At 40.3% G+C, this 16,448-nt stretch overlaps 1 protein-coding gene across 5 annotated transcripts in view; it reads left to right on the top strand.

Moving 5' to 3' along the window:
* RARS2 (arginyl-tRNA synthetase 2, mitochondrial) overlaps nucleotides 1–16,448 on the top strand; it is a 41,468-nt gene that overhangs the window by 19,755 nt on the left and 5,265 nt on the right. For all 5 annotated transcript variants that reach the window (XM_075145449.1, XM_075145451.1, XM_075145448.1 and 2 more), the window contains 8 exons: nucleotides 1,512–1,618; nucleotides 2,231–2,326; nucleotides 4,615–4,675; nucleotides 8,792–8,868; nucleotides 10,167–10,291; nucleotides 14,577–14,644; nucleotides 14,741–14,850; nucleotides 15,852–15,947. In XM_075145449.1, coding sequence (XP_075001550.1) covers nucleotides 1,512–1,618; nucleotides 2,231–2,326; nucleotides 4,615–4,675; nucleotides 8,792–8,868; nucleotides 10,167–10,291; nucleotides 14,577–14,644; nucleotides 14,741–14,850; nucleotides 15,852–15,947 — 740 coding nt within the window. The remainder of the gene's footprint in view (nucleotides 1–1,511; nucleotides 1,619–2,230; nucleotides 2,327–4,614; nucleotides 4,676–8,791; nucleotides 8,869–10,166; nucleotides 10,292–14,576; nucleotides 14,645–14,740; nucleotides 14,851–15,851; nucleotides 15,948–16,448) is intronic.

Raw genomic sequence — 16,448 nt, 5'->3', positions numbered from 1 at the left:
ACAAAGCAAATCAGTGTTAGATAAATACTCTTCAGTTTTGTTTTATCTTAGAAGTCGGCAACAGCCCACTAAATTTAACTATTTCCATGTAATAAATTTTATTAGGAGATAACTCTGTTTTCACACTGCTGATCTAATATTATAATGCAGAGCTGTGTATGTTGCATATTAAATTGAGTGTAAGTAATTATAGCAGCAGGAGTTTACAACAGTAATCAGTGCATAAGTTACGTGCAGGTTGAGTTGAGCTAATACACAGCCATCTGTTGCATACTGTAATCTCGAGAATGGAGCCGGCGTCCACTGTTTCATGGGAGATGTTTGTGCCACTGACCACAAAATGAATCTTATGAATTTGGGAAACAGGAGTGAGATACACCTGCTGTCACTGAATCCAGTCTCTTGGTACTAATACTATGTAATCTTACTCAAGAGTCCATCTGAAAACCAGCTAGTGTTTTTTTTCCCACGTTCTTCTAATGAAATTCTGGAACGGGTGCCCAGTTTTGATGGGCTTAGACATTTTTTTCTAACTTGCAGTTCCAAAGAATTTGTGACTCATTTTATACCACTTCCTCCTTCTAGTATTATTCTTTACTTAAAATTGCATTTTTCCATCTCCTTCCTCTTGATGTATTTGTAGAAATTGGTCATGTCTTCTCTCATCCTTGATCACAAAGTTAAAAGAGAAGTGGCCTTGCCCCTTCCTCAGTAATCCAGATAACCTGGCTGTTTTGATTTCTTCCCTGAAACTTATCACTGGATTCGTGCTAAGTACTCCAAGTTAAGATCTCCTAAGTGAGACGCAGCCTTGATAAATTCTAGTGGAAAGCTGACCTGTTAGGGTGAGTGGGTATTGGGCTGTGTATGCAGCTGCAGCATGATGGTTGCTCATCATTGATCACATGATGACTGGTACAGCTAGATCTTTCTCTCCTGATTCCTTTTCGAACTAGTAAGTATCGAGCTGATGGACTGACAGCTTTGTTGCCCTCAGTTAAAAACCTTGTCTTTTGTACTATTACATTTTATCCGGTTTCGACAGTCATCCTATCTCCCCTAGGTGTACCCTCAGCATTCCTGGTAATGCTGATTTCTGTGCACTCAGCAGTGTTTGTGGGTGTTTTTCTATTTCTTGTAGCATCCTTTTAAAATAGGATTGGTTTCAAGTCCAAGTAACTTCTCTGCAGTCCACTGGTTTTGCCTCCAGCACAGCAAGTTAGAGATCTACCTCAAATTTTTTGTACTAACTGCTCTCTCCAGTTTACTCCTAATTTCTCGTGAACATTATACCCAACGCTGTTATTAAACTCAGGGAGATTCAGAAATCAATTAAATCAAAATCCAAACTTCCTTTCCTTTTCACAATGAAGTGACATTTCCTGGAATAAAATTAATCTTTGCACTCTATTTGACCTGTGACACAGACCTATCATCTGACTTAATTTGAAGAAATGATTAGCCTCTATCTAACAATGTTTCCCTTCTTTGATATTCTTGGAACTTTTCAGCGTCTAGGAGTGCACTTTGATGAATATTCTGGAGAATCATTTTACCAAGAGAAATCCCAGGAAGTTCTAAAGATGTTGGAGGATAAAGGACTCCTTCAGAAAACAATGTATGAACTTATTATTCAATCTATTGGTGTAGTTTACTTAACAACTCAATTGCATTTCAAATGAAATATGATGAGTGAGGTGTGTACGTCATCTAAAGGGAAGAGTTTTCTTTAGATGGTTTTGGTAGTTGTTCTTGTAGAAGGCTAACAGGATTTGTGCAAACACAGCTAAAAATTAAGTTTGCCTTAATTTTGCACAGAAGCCTGGCCCTGACAAATTAGGTACAATGACAGTGTTCAACTCCTAATGGCCTTTTAGGCTGTTAATTAGTTTGGTAGCTGCATGTGCCATTTAACGAGCAGAGTTAGATGAGATCCTTGCCTTGATGTGCTGCCTGGCTGAACTGGGACAGAAGCTGTAGTCATGGAGTGCACCAGCGTGTGGGCAGATGGCTCCTTGGCATCAGCAGTGATGACAACAAAGTTAGAGGAACGGTCTTCAAAAAGACTTACGGGATACGGTCATTCAAAGAAAAGAATGAGATTGTCTAGAGCGAGCGGGTTTCTATGGCAAAAGGCCTTCATTTTAATTCTGACCTCTGTCTCACCTGAACTTTACCTGTATTTTGGATCTGGCTTGCAGTTACTTCAGTATTTTCTCTCAACTTATAGACAAGGGACAGGAATTGTGGATCTTTCAGAAAAGAAAGACCTCTCATCATTTTCCACCGTCATGCGTAGTGATGGGACATCGCTTTATATAACAAGGCAAGTAAGCTCATCTATGTTTCTTGCTGTTTGTTTTGCCAATAAACTTTTGTACATGATTACATTTGTAACTGATAGTACAAGTTTTGAAGCTTTTTCTTTCTGGGATGGAACACCTTGACGAATGAGTAATTGTAACTGGAACTAGCAGTGTAACTATGATGGGATGAAAATGGCTCAGGAAAAGCAACTGCTTTTAAATACTTTTCTTAAGCAGTCTGTAGTAAATCTCCTCTTTCCATAAATCATAATATTTTCTCCAGCTACTGACTTCAAAAACAAAGCTGGGATCTCTTCACCTAATAAACACTTGCCAAATAGCGAAGGTTTTAGAAAGACCTTTGCTTAAAATATTTATTGGCAGTGTGATGCTGAAAAAAAGGGCTTGTTCAACCATGTCTTCATTGACTCAGTGGACCACCAGCACTGTACCATCAATTTTATCACTGTTTTCCTGCCGCCTTATCAGTATCCTAAAATTTCTCTTGGGTATTTTAATGTGGAAGCCTCAACAGTTTCTTTGTGCCAGTAATGTAAATAAATCAGATGTCTAGCCCTCAGGGTAAACTGTGTACAGCTTTTCAGGACAAGGGTATTAGAGAGATGCTGCAGTCAATCCTGCACATTAGGGAACTGCTGAATCCTGTAGCCGGGTAGAGGCAAGGCTGCCACTGCTCCATGCCCACAGGTCCCACCAGTAGTGAGGCTGAGCAGCTGTTCCCGTAGGCACACAAACGCACACGCATATATACACACAGCCAGCCAAACAGGGCAACACAGACAAAACCACTCGGCACTCAGCACAAATGGCTTCATTTTGTTCCCCTCTGACTGATTAGAGTGAAGGTCTAATAGTGTGAAGCAATATACATGTATATATGTGTGTATATATATACACAAATGTATGTATGCGATATATATTACCTACCTAAGTAGTATACATATGTATTGTATGTATAGAGTATGTATACACAATGTGGCTCTCTCCAGTAGCTGAGCTTCAACACTCAGTCTGCCCATTAGCTGGCCCCTGGATCCCCAGGTCTCCCCACTTGCTGGCACCTGGGCATGCGAGCCCCCAAGGCCCATAGCCCCACTCCAGTTGCTGGAACAGACACAGCGGATCCCTCTGGTAACTGGGCTTAGACATGCGGTCCATCCAGCAGCTGGCCCTGGATCCTCACTCTCCCCTGTTGCCTCCTACGTAGAGACACGCATGTACACAGGCGAGTCTCTCAGTTAACCCCCAGGCCCCATGGTCTCCAACAGTTGGCCTAGACCCCCTGATACAGACAGTACAGACTCCTCTGGGTGCCTCATCTTTGAAGACACACATGTACCTGGGTCGCAGGGCACTTCACCTACTTGCTGGCTAGTTCAGCTTGATATTTGCTGTCAATCACATGTGGACGTGTGTGCCCTCACTCCAGTTGTTGGCAGCAGAGACACCTTGGTCAGCAATCCATGGTTGCTATCATTTAATTTCACTTACCTCCAGTCGCTTCAGTTGCTGGCACCACAGGTATATGGCCTATGTGACCTGTAGTCCCCAACTCCAGTTGCTGTGACCGCCAAACACACATGCACACAGAAGAGAAGTTTGAAATGGAGTTTAATAAGAAGACAGGACGGACTGTGCTGATCAGGTGCAGGGCACAACCGGACAAACATACTAACCAGCAATCGGTTTACAAGCCTCCTGCCCTATTTCCCTCTCTTTTCCCATCTTTGGTTTCTCCCCTAAGCATCCCATAATAAGTCCTGTGCAATTGCAAAATGGTTTTTCTTTGCATCCCATGTCCCTTAGGCAGTAATCTCCCTCAGTCAGGAGGTGGTCCAGAGTGGGTTTCAGACTGGAACATGGGGCTGATGGCTCTCCTGTGACAGCCCTGGGAAGGGCTTGAGCAAGTTGTTTCTCTGTACTACTTGTGTGTGCGAACATGAGCTTTTTATCATGTAACCCAACGCTGAGCACTGGGTTAGTTTTCCAGGAGAGGGTTGTTTCTCTCAAGTCTCCTGGTTGATTGATTGTCCCAGTAGGCAGAGACCAGACTTACTCTGTGCATAAGAACTGTTTCCTCAGTAATTTTCATAACTGGTGGTTTAAAAAAACATTTCAAACACGTCATGAACAAAGTATACATGTCCTCTTTTTTGTGTAAGGCATACATGGATCCCTCTAATCTGGCAGTCCTCTTCCCTCCATAAGAGTAGATTATTTTCCCAAAAGGCAAATAATGAGGTATGTATGAGTGAAAGTCCAAATAGTTTCTCATTATCTCTTTCAGAGATCTTGCTGCTGCTATAGACCGAATGAATAAGTATAGCTGGGATACTATGATTTATGTGGTAAGTAATTCTAGATTCACCAAACGCTTTTGAGCCTGACTCTCGCAAATAATCCAGGGGGCCTCTTGCTCCCAATATGACTTTGGCACGTGGTATTTTTGGCAGTAAAATAGATGCCCTTACTGCCCAGCAACTGTGCCTCAATATGGCAGTGTTTCTTGGTTCTGTTTCAGTTCATGACCTACTGAACAGTTGAAAAATCAGCTCTGGAGTTATTCTCTGTTTTAAAAATTCATTGCAATTTGTTTAAAGGAACTTTTACTCAATTGACATTGTATTTTCTATATAAATGTTGTAATTAATATTTAAACAAGTCAGAAAAAGCTGTTAATGTTATAAGGAGTTGTAAAATGTTAATTTAGAAATTTAGAAATTAATGTTCTAAAATGAATCTAAGTCTACTCTAAAGTTCTGATATCTTATCTGAAATGTAAATTTTTATGGCTTTGAACAGTGCCTCCGTTTCATTATGTAGAAATCGCACATAAATTACTGCTTAATCAATCTGGAGCAGTTGTAGACAGGGAATATTTTTGTGTTTCTTGGTTTGATTATTTTGCTCTTTAACAATTCCAGCAGTATCAGTAATGAATAGCAGGATTATCTCCTCATTTGTGTGAGACTTTTTTTGCTTTAGTATTACCAAGGACATACTACGTGATGCTTTTAATTTTTTTTTCCCCCAGATTTAGAAAAAAAAAAACATTTTTAAAACCATGTTCTATTATGTGAAGTCAATTAATGACCCGTGGAAAAAAACTGCAGGTTTTTTGTGCTGGCATGTTCTTTGTGATGTGTTTGGTAATGCTGATAAATCTTCTCCGGTGCAACTCTTTCAAAAGCCAGTATAATGATTTAGGGGAAGGAGAGAGATCAGTAAGCGTAAAATTAAATACCCAGATAGTTTAAAGTGCTACTTTTAGTTAAGTCACATTCCTCCTTTTATTTTCAGTCTTCAGGAAGTTTCCACTAACTTGTCATTCCCACAGGTGGTCATAGAACAGGGTTTTTTTGTTGTGTTTTTTGGGGGGAGGTTACCTCTACTGAATGGAACTTGTGTGGAGAGTAGATTCACTGGCATCGAAGACCATTGTGGCTGTGAAAGTGCAGTGCATTAGGAGTTAAGGAAGCTTCCTGCCTAGTTCATGAGGCTAGGTAATTATTTGTATTTTTTATACCATGAGGTAGTAGGGACCAAGGGAGAAAAAACAATTAGAAAAAAAGAAAGTAACTGGGTGGGTATTTTGCACAAATTAGGATGGGGGCTGAATGTTAAGCTAATGGAGTGAGCAAGTACAGAAGCAATAGTCTTGAGCTGACTGCCTGCTTATAGCTGAACTCCAGTGACTGTTCACTTCCTTGCCTGGGCCTCTGTGACCTACTCCTAGTCCAAACAGATAGGCAGCAAAACTAGACTGTGGCATGATCGACATGACCATTATAATCGATGTCTCATTCAAGTTGGAAATGACAGATTAGCCTGTCTAGTCCTGTTCTCTCAACCTTGCTAAGGTTGCATAGTTTTTTGGATAACATGGTTAGTATTTCTATCATTTCTGACTTTCTGAGGGCTGAGAAAGTGGGTCATAAAATGAGAGGGCAATAACATGAACTGTTAAGAGAGTTTGTGGGACAGAGAGCCTGACGAGGGAACTGCCAGCCTTGCTGAGTTTTGCTGTTGTTTTGTGGCAGTGCTTTGTAGTGGGTTAGGACTTTACTCAGTGTTACCAGAGGCGGGAGGACTTAATGGGTTTAAGTGAGAACACCAATGATTTTAGTCTTTAATTATTAAATACAAATGTATTTCATAATCCTGATCTTGTTACAAGAAAATTATTTAGAGGCTCTTGAGTCTTATTTTGTAAGATCATCCTGTTTTCATGAGATCAACTTGATTAAAAGAACATTGAATTGGTTTATTAGTTGTAATGCTGTAAATCAGTGCATCCACCAATTTATATTTTAAAAAATCCTACTTATTTCATGAAAATGCAGTGTTATGAGCAAAATATTCAAAACATTTAAAAATGTGTGACATATATTATTAAAGAGGTGCTAAGATTCCGTTGAATGTTGCATTCAAAACAGGAGACGAAAACACTTTTATATATGAAGAATTAAATATAATCCACATTGTCAGACTGCAAACTTCTCCCTTAAAGCTAACCACTTAGACTACATTTGGACATGTATAATTTTGGGGCCTGTAAGGGAAAAAATCTGCCATTCTTCATAATATGAATCTTCTTTTTGAGCATTTGTGTTATTTTTGCCATGCTATGAAGCTATGAAAAAAAAAGTAATTTTATGAAATGGTAGTGTCTGCAGGTTCATCTTTTTTAACCTAGCTATACATCCATGTTTTCAGTATTACTTTTAGGCAGGGCTGAAGTTGCGTGGTACTCCCTAGTATTTATTTCCATCCTTAACAAATTTGGTTTTCATGCAATATCAATTGTGTGGATTGTTCAAGCATAATAAACACTCATTGTTATGCTTCTTGCAGTATCATACAGCATCCAAAAACACAGGAGTTGATGCTTAGTTTTCAGGTGGCCAGCTAAAACCTGGAATTCAGCTTCTACTGCCTGATAGGTATTCTTATCTTGGCCTCCCTTTTCATGTTCTTATTTCCATGGGAGTTTAAAGGATTATTAAAAAAAGCTATTAGATTATTATTAGATTATTTTCTGTTAATAATTTTAAATATTCTTCTGTATGCTATTTCTATATACATTGGTCAAGACAAGTAATTACAAATTTAAGAGGACTTTTAGTTTAGTTTTAGCTGAAAATTCTGCTCTGCAAAGAGTCATGAAGAAGCAATTAAGTTGAGAAGAATTGGAGTCTTTTGTCAGTGAGTATTGTCATGATTTGTCACAATATTTACTCACAAAAGACTGCAGTCCTTCAAAGAGGCTTTTAAATGCTGTGATTATGGTCCAGGTGGTGAGGGATCTGCTGTTGTGCACACAAACCAAAACCAGTTTCTGTCATAGAATGTGTAATCTCTTGTAAAACAGGAGAACAGAGATGACTTCAGACCTAGAGGGAAGCAGAGGAAACAGCGAGGCACTATCAGCCAGTACAGTGAGCTGGCCTTAATCTAAACTTTATAAAGTTTATTGTGAGATCTTTTAGTGAGAGAGATCTGGCTTTGTTACATGTATAGAGTGCTTCTCTCATACCCTTGTTTGAAATGATGACCACCACTGTCCATTTATCAGTCTTGCTTGTGAATCAGCACAGAGAGAGGTGATGCATAGGAGTGGAGCAGGTTATGAGGAACTGTGAAAGAGGAGGCAGGTGCTTGAGGCTTGATACAATGGTAGAGTTGGGAAAAAACGCTGATAAGCGCTTCACTCACTACTCACTCCCTGTCTTGGAACACCAAACAAATAAGGAAATAGTGGTTATTTGGCTTTATCATTGCAGTGTTTTTTAAGGAGGGATAAAGGAGTCTTTGACTGATGTAGTCAAAGCAACTAGGTAGGAAAGTGAACTCCATAGCAACAGCTGTAGCTAGAAACACAAATGAAGATCATTGTTAGACATAAAGAAACTTCCATCAGAAACTGTCTTAAGTCATAGGAGAGAGTAATTGGAAGTGAAAGAGAGCACAAGATGCATCATTAATATGAAAATGTGATCATGCATACTTTTTTTTTTCAATTATGCACCTGACATGTGAAGCTCCACAAATCATGCTGTTTCTAAGCCAAAGGAACCTTAAAGTTTGGTGATGTAAAACATGGGAATATAACAAGAGCAGCAAGGTTCTGAAGTGAAAATGGAGGCATTTTTTTTGATGGGTGGCTCACAGATTATGTGAAACTAAAGAACATCAAGGTTTCATTTCAGTTCATGGCTTTGCCTTCATGACCTAGGAATAATAATTTTTGAAAAGGTAGATTGCTTTTTCTGACAAGATGCAAAATCCCATGGCCATAGATTCCAGCTCTTACATTTTTCAAGTCTTGCCTGTCTTCATAGGTCTTAATTCTGCTTGCAGTGACTTACTGGCACAGTATCTGTGGTATTGTGTGTTTGTGTGTTAAAAGCTAATCCTTATCAAACTTGGAGTGTTTTCTAAGATGCACCAATTCTATTTCTTAGACAGATAAAAGTCAAAGTAATCACTTTCAACATTTGTTCCAAATACTGAAGCTCATGGGTTATGACTGGGCAGAAAGGTATGTATTTATGAATCTTAATTGTATACCTTTTTTTTCTTTTTTTTTTTTAAGAACGGGTAACATGTACATTGGAATTTCAGTGGGGTGCTCTTTTGAAGAGAATCTCCTGACTGTGTCCACTTGTCACAACACTGAAGCACATCATGTAGGGATTTTGGATGAAACTAAGCTACAAGATGTACTGCTGATGTGCAACTAATGGACTCCAGAGTGCAAGCAGACATTTGGCCTGTAGGACCCAACTAATGCTAGTCCAATAAGGAGGAAAAAATAAGAAAACAAAACCCTCAGAATTGTGCGCAATGTGGGCCTCAGGTCCTCGGCACCAACCTTTTCACTCTATACGTCCGGTCCTGCTGGTCTGCATTATTTGCGAAGGGAGGCATCGCCATGTGTTCAGGATGTGAAAAACAGCCCTGTGTCTCATTTAACAGGTCTTTCATAACTGCTTGATGTAAAAATGGGAAAAAGGGAAACAGTCTTTCAGAGACTTTATGGCATAGCTTCTGGGATATTGTGTGATCACATATTAAATGATTACTTCTTGAAGTATGATATTCTAGCAGAATCTGAGTTTGAATCATACTTTAGGCTTGAAATATCTATTGTAGGGAAATGTATCCCTGCTGTTATTCATTGTAATTACCAATCTTGTTAGCAATCTGAGCAAAGGTCAGTAATGGATCTGCAGACTAAATCATATTCCTCTCTGACAGACTGCATGTCTTCTGTGGTTAAATATAGGATTTTAGCCTTCAGGAATATTAGTCTGCCTCCTTTCACAGTGCTTAAAGTTGCACTAAAATTACCTTAGGTTATAGATCCAGAATAATGCTTGGGATTATTGTGAGCAGAAGCAATGAATGTTTTATTATTAGCAACGATTAATTACACTTTTAGTTTAATGTGGCCACAATAGAATTATTATGACTCCCTTTCTAATGTTACTAACAGATCTGTGTTGCCACAGTAATTTGATCTGTCTACATCCTGTCTCTCCTCAATTTATTGCGTTGAGTCCTCTGTACTAAAGCTAGTAGCAAGAGAGGTTCTCAAGAGCACACAAATGACCAGGTTATCATAATTCTGATCATAATTTTCCCATTATATAATAAGTATGGAGCTTTGGTTGCTGAAATGAGAGTTACTGATTATATCACCAAGCTTCCCACGTTGCAGTGCTATTTATTCAGCTGTTATTGCTGGTTCCTGGTAAGAATCCAGCTCTGAACAAACACTGCAAACATTTCTCTTGATTAAAATGTAATTTTAGGTCCTGCTGCTTTTCAACACAGGTGCCAGCATGTGTCTTTTGGTCTAGTTCAAGGGATGAAGACTCGGAGAGGAGAAGTAATTTTCCTGGAAGATGTTTTAAATGAAGTTCGCTCAAGGATGTTACAAAACATGGCTTCCGCAAAAAGTTAGCTATTGCAGGTCTTATTAATTTCTTTTGGTGTTCTGTGTTGATCACATCTTTTCTACCCCTCACTTTTCCATGCATCAGACTAATCGCACCTGATCTGTGCACTTCTTGTATCTCTCATAATATAAACAATGTTAAAATTATCCTTTGCAACTCTGTGAACTTCCCTAAATTACAGATTTGCAAATTTTAACATTCAGTGAAATGATTTCATCATGCTTTTGCACTGGGAAGGAAGTACTTGCCTTTGGGGGAAAACAGTTGCTTTTTTCTGGAGGGACAAATTAGTCAATAGTGGGGTTGGGGCTGGAGTTCAGGGAACTCTGTGAACTTCCCTAAATTACAGATTTGCAAATTTTAACATTCAGTGAAATGATTTCATCATGCTTTTGCACTGGGAAGGAAGTACTTGCCTTTGGGGGAAAACAGTTGCTTTTTTCTGGAGGGACAAATTAGTCAATAGTGGGGTTGGGGCTGGAGTTCAGGGAACAGTCAGATTTCATCCAAAGGATTTGTAGTTCTTACAGTTTTCTCTGGCAAGATTGACTGTAGCTTGTCTGGAACTACTGCCTTGTCATCCTCCCAGCCTCGTGGCTGTTTCCGGAGTCTCCAGGAGGTCACTGCTCTGCAGCAGAATCTGCTGAAGGGGATGTTTGCCTGCACCTCGAGCTGTGGCTCTAGAACCGTTTCCTCTTGACGCAGTAAAGATTCAAGCAGTTCCCAGTGAAATGCTGCCCCCTCTTGTGCTTTCTGGAGTTAGGTGCTGAATTGAATCAAGGAACTGATCAGGTTAAGTAGCGTGTATCTTCCTTGCTCTGCCTCCTCAGCTTTCTTAATCCAGATAATTTTGCTTGTAGAGTGGTCAAGGAGAAGGGGGGCAGGCAGAATGACAGAAGGGTGACCCTCAATTCAAACCAGTTTTACTGCAGAGAGGAATGGAGCTTAGAGCCTCAGTTTAAAGGTCAGTATCACAGCTGAGTGCAAAGCAAACTTATTTTTATGCTGGACTGAACTGACACGGCAGAGGTACAGACCCATGTTCCATTGCACAAGCAGTAGGCAGAAGAACAGCCAAAAGAAGTAATGTGTTCAGATGGCACTGCAGCATTCCCTTGAGCTTATCCGTTAGATCCTAAATCCTACCTGTACTTGTAGAAATTTTTCCCCTTATGTTTGAATTCCTGCCTTGCTTCCCCTTTCTTAAATTAGAAATCTTAAATCCCTGACTCATAGCAATGTCTTCAATGTTTGAAAAGTGTTTGGATATGCAGTGGAAGATATTACAAACTTGTATTTGTCATCAAAATGCCTCACTGTCATTGAAGAGGTTTGAGGAACTGGGCATCTAACAGCCAATGCTAGCTTTAAAAATCATGCCTGTGTGGAGCTGGAGGTGTTAGTTAAATACCTTTGTATACACTCTTTCTTCGCTATTAACTGTACACAGTTGTTCTGCTATTTAAGTTTCCATTATTGGCATCTTTTTTTCTTTCTACTCATCTCAATGAATCCTGCAGTCCACGTAAATCCTCTCTATAATGCCAATTATTTCCTTTGCTGCTTTACTTTCTCTTAGATATCTTTGTCTGTGTCTCATTAAGCATCTAAACAAAAGCCTGGATTCTGAGACAGTTGTTCTGTTTTGAAACAAATCTCAGTTATGAAATGTAATAATGTAGTCTAAACATATTTGTCTTTGTGAATTAATAGTCAGTTTGAGACTTCTCAGGGCTGTGAACTATCCCCACACTTTTCAAGCTTAATCCTTTTTGAATTTTGTAAATAGCAAAGGTATGAGTAGTGTGAACTACTCAAAGTTGCCTCAGTTGGCTTTGCTGACCTGGCACGAAGAAGTAGCAAAGCAAAAGTCAGAAATCTAAGTGTACTAAAACTGTACTGCAAAACTGTTTCAGCTTAAGTGGTGCCTTAAGAGAACAGATGAATTCTCCATATCCTGCTGTTTGTGGGAAATCAGCTGGGACAGGAAATAGTAGCTGAACTCTGCAAATTTAATGGATTACATATACCACAATAAAAACATGCACTTGGCCCTTGTGAAAATGGAACAGATTTGCCTTGTAAAAGACTATGATAAGAATCCTCCTTTCTCTCCAGTAGAGACAAACAGGAAGAGGAGCGCACTGTGATCTGAGTTTAAAAATAGAAAGCGTTATGTATGTCAAAAGCATCACCTTTTTACTAGGCAAGGTTGTGGGTCCAAACAGAAGTAATTGATTTCCCAGAAGATCCAGCATCTGAAGGGCTGTTATGTAGGCAAGTTTACTGTACTTCTGATGAACTGGAGCACCAGCGTGGCCCTGTGAGACAGGGAATGAAACAGGCCCTTTGGTGAATTTCTGTACACAGCAGCATGCTGCTTATCTGCTGAAGAATATCACTTGAGTTGTGAAGAAGCTGGAAATAGCTTTGCAGACATGTCTCTGCAGCGGTTGTGAGGACATGCTCTCTTAGACTGTTCCAGATTAATTAGGTTTTGTAATGATAGACTTCAGTCTATTTTGTTAGAGGAGCTTTGGAGAGGTTCTTGTCATGTCTACCCATGGAGAAGAACAAATTGTGCCTGACTAATCTAGTGGCCGTCTGTGATGGAGTGACTGCATCAGTGGACAAGGGAAGAGCTATGGATGTCATCTACCTGGACTTCTGTAAGGCCTTTGATACTGTCCCCCACAACATTCTTACCTATAAATTGGAGAGATACAGACTTAATGGATGAACTTCTAGATGCATAAGGAATTGGCTGGATGGCCATGTCCAAAGAGTTATATGTCAGTGGCTCAATGTCCAAAGTGGAAACCAGTAACAAGTGGTGTCCCTCAAGGGTCCCATATTGGGACCAATACTATTTAATAACTTCATCAATGACATAGACAGTGGGATTGAGTGCACCCTCAGCAAGTTTGCAGATGACACCAAGCTGAGTGGTGCAGCTGACTGAGGGACGGGATGCCATCCAGAGGGACTGACTTGAGGAGTGGGCCATTGCAAACCTCATGAAGTTCAATAAGGCCAAGTGCAGGGTCCTGCACCTGGGTCAGGGCAATCACCAGTATCAATAGAGGCTGGGAGATGAAGGGATTGAGAGCAGCCCTCCAGAGAGGGACTTGGGGGTTCTGGTGGATGAAAAATTGGACATGAGCTGGCCATATGCGCTTGCAGCCCTGAAAGCCAATTGTATCCTGGGCTGCATAAAAAGAAGCGTGGCCGGCAGGTCGAGGGAGGTGATTCTGCCCCTCTACTCTGCTCTGGTGAGACCTCACCTGGAGTGCTGCATCCAGCTCTGGAGTCCCCAGTACAAGCAAGACATGGACCTGTTGGAGAGGGTCCAGAGGAGGACCACAAAAATGATCAGAAGGCTGGAACACCTCTCCCATGAAGAAAGGCTGAGAGAGTTGGGGTTATTCAGTCTGGAGAAGAAGGCTCTGGGGAGATGTTGTTATTGTGGCCTTTCACTATATACAGGGAGCTTATAAGAAAGGCAGAGAAAGACTTTTTTACCAGGGCCTGTAGTGACAGGACAAGGGACAACAGTTTTAAATGGAAAGAGATTAGGTTTAGATTGGAAGGAAGAAGTTTTTTACGGTAAGGGTGGTGAGACACTGGAACGGGTTGTTCAGAGAAGTTGTGGGTGCCCCATCCCTGGAAGCGTTCAAGGTCAGGTTGGATGGGGCTTTGAACAACATGATCTAGTGGAAGATGTCCCTGCCCACAGCAGGGAGGTTGGACTGGATGATCTTTAAAGGTCCCTTCCAACCCAAACCATTCTATGATTCTCTCAGTTCAGATTCTCTGAGTGTAGTCAGCTTAGATATCTACAGCGGATGGTGTGAATACTCCCTAAATGTACATCTGAATGCTCCATTAGCCATTGGAACAATTTTTCTTTGACTATTTTTGCCTCCATATCACTTGGAGTTTTTTATCAGTTTTTAAGCAAAATCTGAATTGCCCTGTCATTCTCTTGCTGATCTTAGAGATTGGCTGTGTGAATTGTAAAGAGGAATTCAGTGTAGTCTATCTAGCTTGTTGTAATGAACCCTTCTGACCTTAAAATCTGCGTTATGCATACTAGGGGAAGTGGGAGAAAGCCCATCTGAAACAGCTATATCTCAACTTTTAAGAAAGATTTATATCCTGACAATTTCCATATTGCTAGTTCACAGTTTTAGAAGATGCTGTTTTATTGGCATCCCCAAATCTGAGCAAGGGAGTCGTTATGCTACTACGGACTTACCATTTCTTTTTCTCTGTTTCTCTTCAGCAACCAAAGAGATAGAAGACCCTATGGAGACAGCAGAGAAAGTTGGTCTTGCGGCACTAATAATTCAGGTGAGTCTGAGCTGCCTCCCAAGGTGTTTGCATCTTCTGTGAAAAGTTAAAAATTGAGATGGAGAGCCATATTTAGGTGACAATTTATTGTTCCAGGACTTCCGGGGCCTTCTGTCATCTGATTATCAGTTTAGCTGGGATCGAGCTCTTCAAAGTCGTGGAGATACAGGCGTGTTCTTGCAGTACACCCATGCCAGACTCCATAGGTAAAAGGAGCGTTTGTATGCAGAAGTACAGTTTGACATCTATTTTAACCTTATTAACTTATTGCTTTGTTAAGTAGTAGTGTTAACTGCTTCCCTAAATATGACACGTTCACTTTTTCAGCAGAGGTGTGAGTTTACTATAGGAATCACCGAGACTTCCCAGAAGAGCAAGCCAATTAAAATGAAATTTCTACCTCATTTTCACAGGGCTGAGCTAACTGTTAGTGTCTGGTTAGTGTCAGTGATGAAGAACAGTGGCCCTAGGATTAAGAAAACTGATGTAAAAAACAAAATGCCTGTACTTGTAAAATATACCAAATCACAGAACTTAGATGTTTCTGTCTACCACTGTAGCTAGTGGGTTTTTTTAACATTCTGTTATTTCCCGCTGTTGGTAACCAAGGTTAAAAGCCCTTCCTGTTGACTCAGGAAGGTCAAACACCTGACATGTTTAATTATTTTTTAAAAGAATTTCGGAAGAGTCCAGTTTGAACAGTTTTATCAATTATAATGATCTCTCAGAGCATTTTTAATGCAGACATTGATATGTATTTTCATAACAGCATGTAAGATACCTTCCTGGATCAGGCCAAAGGTCCGTACCAACCTGGTATCCTGGTAATAGGAGATGGTATTCATGGAGAACGTGCAAGCCTGATCCCTTTTCTGTAGTCTATTCCCCTGTACACCCTTATCATCTAGGTATTGATGGTACTAGGGTACCATTGCTATGGTATTTACTACCTCCCTAGTCCTTTTAGCATCAGCTTCTGGACCTGTTGTCCATGCGTATCTTTAATCCTGTTGATACTGAGTGGCTAGCACAAATTTTAACTTTTTTATCTTGGGTTGAAGTCAGCTAGTCTGTCTCAGTGTTTCATTCAGCTTGAGTAGAAGGTGCCTACCCTTTTTTCTTAAAAATACAAATTAGTGTTTTTCTTGTTCAGCTTTGCTAACAAGCGGTTTTCATCCAACATTTGTTTTTCATTCTTACATTTTAGTTTAGAACAGATGCGTGGGAATGAGCAGCTAACCAACGTTAATGTGGCGTGCTTGCAAGAGCCAGATGCCATCTCTGTTCTTCAGCATCTTCTCAGGTTTGTCTAGTTTTCTTAAAATAAACTTCTGGATTTGCTGCCAGCCTGTTGAGCAGGCACAGACTGCACAAGCATAAGAAAAAAATGGCTATTTCACGCAATGGCTTGTCTGCTGGGTCATACTGATTGCAACAGTAGCCCTCACTTGAAATCTTCTTGGACTTTAGAAGCCGTATGAGGGAAAAAGCAATATTTGGAACATACTCTGTGTACATGAGCCTCTTAATTATTTCTTGTCTTCACAAAAATATGCTAAGCTCTATATAAATATTAGCTGCAAATTGTCTTGGTCCCTTTGTTATGTTTTTGTCATTGTTGTGGTTTAACCCCAGCCAGCAAATAAACCCCACGCAGCCGCTCGCTCACCCCCCCCCTCCGGTGGGATGGGGGAGAGAATCGGGAGGGCACAAGTAGGAAAGCTCCTGGGTTGAGATAAAAACAGTTTAATAATTGAAGTAAAAAACGAAGTGGAACAGTAATAATAACAATGAGAACAACAAC

The sequence above is a fragment of the Calonectris borealis genome, chromosome 3, assembly GCF_964195595.1.
Source record: "Calonectris borealis chromosome 3, bCalBor7.hap1.2, whole genome shotgun sequence".
Lineage (NCBI taxonomy): Eukaryota > Metazoa > Chordata > Aves > Procellariiformes > Procellariidae > Calonectris > Calonectris borealis.
The sequence above is the reverse complement of the archived record's forward strand: the minus strand, read 5'-3'. Positions and strand labels throughout refer to the sequence as shown.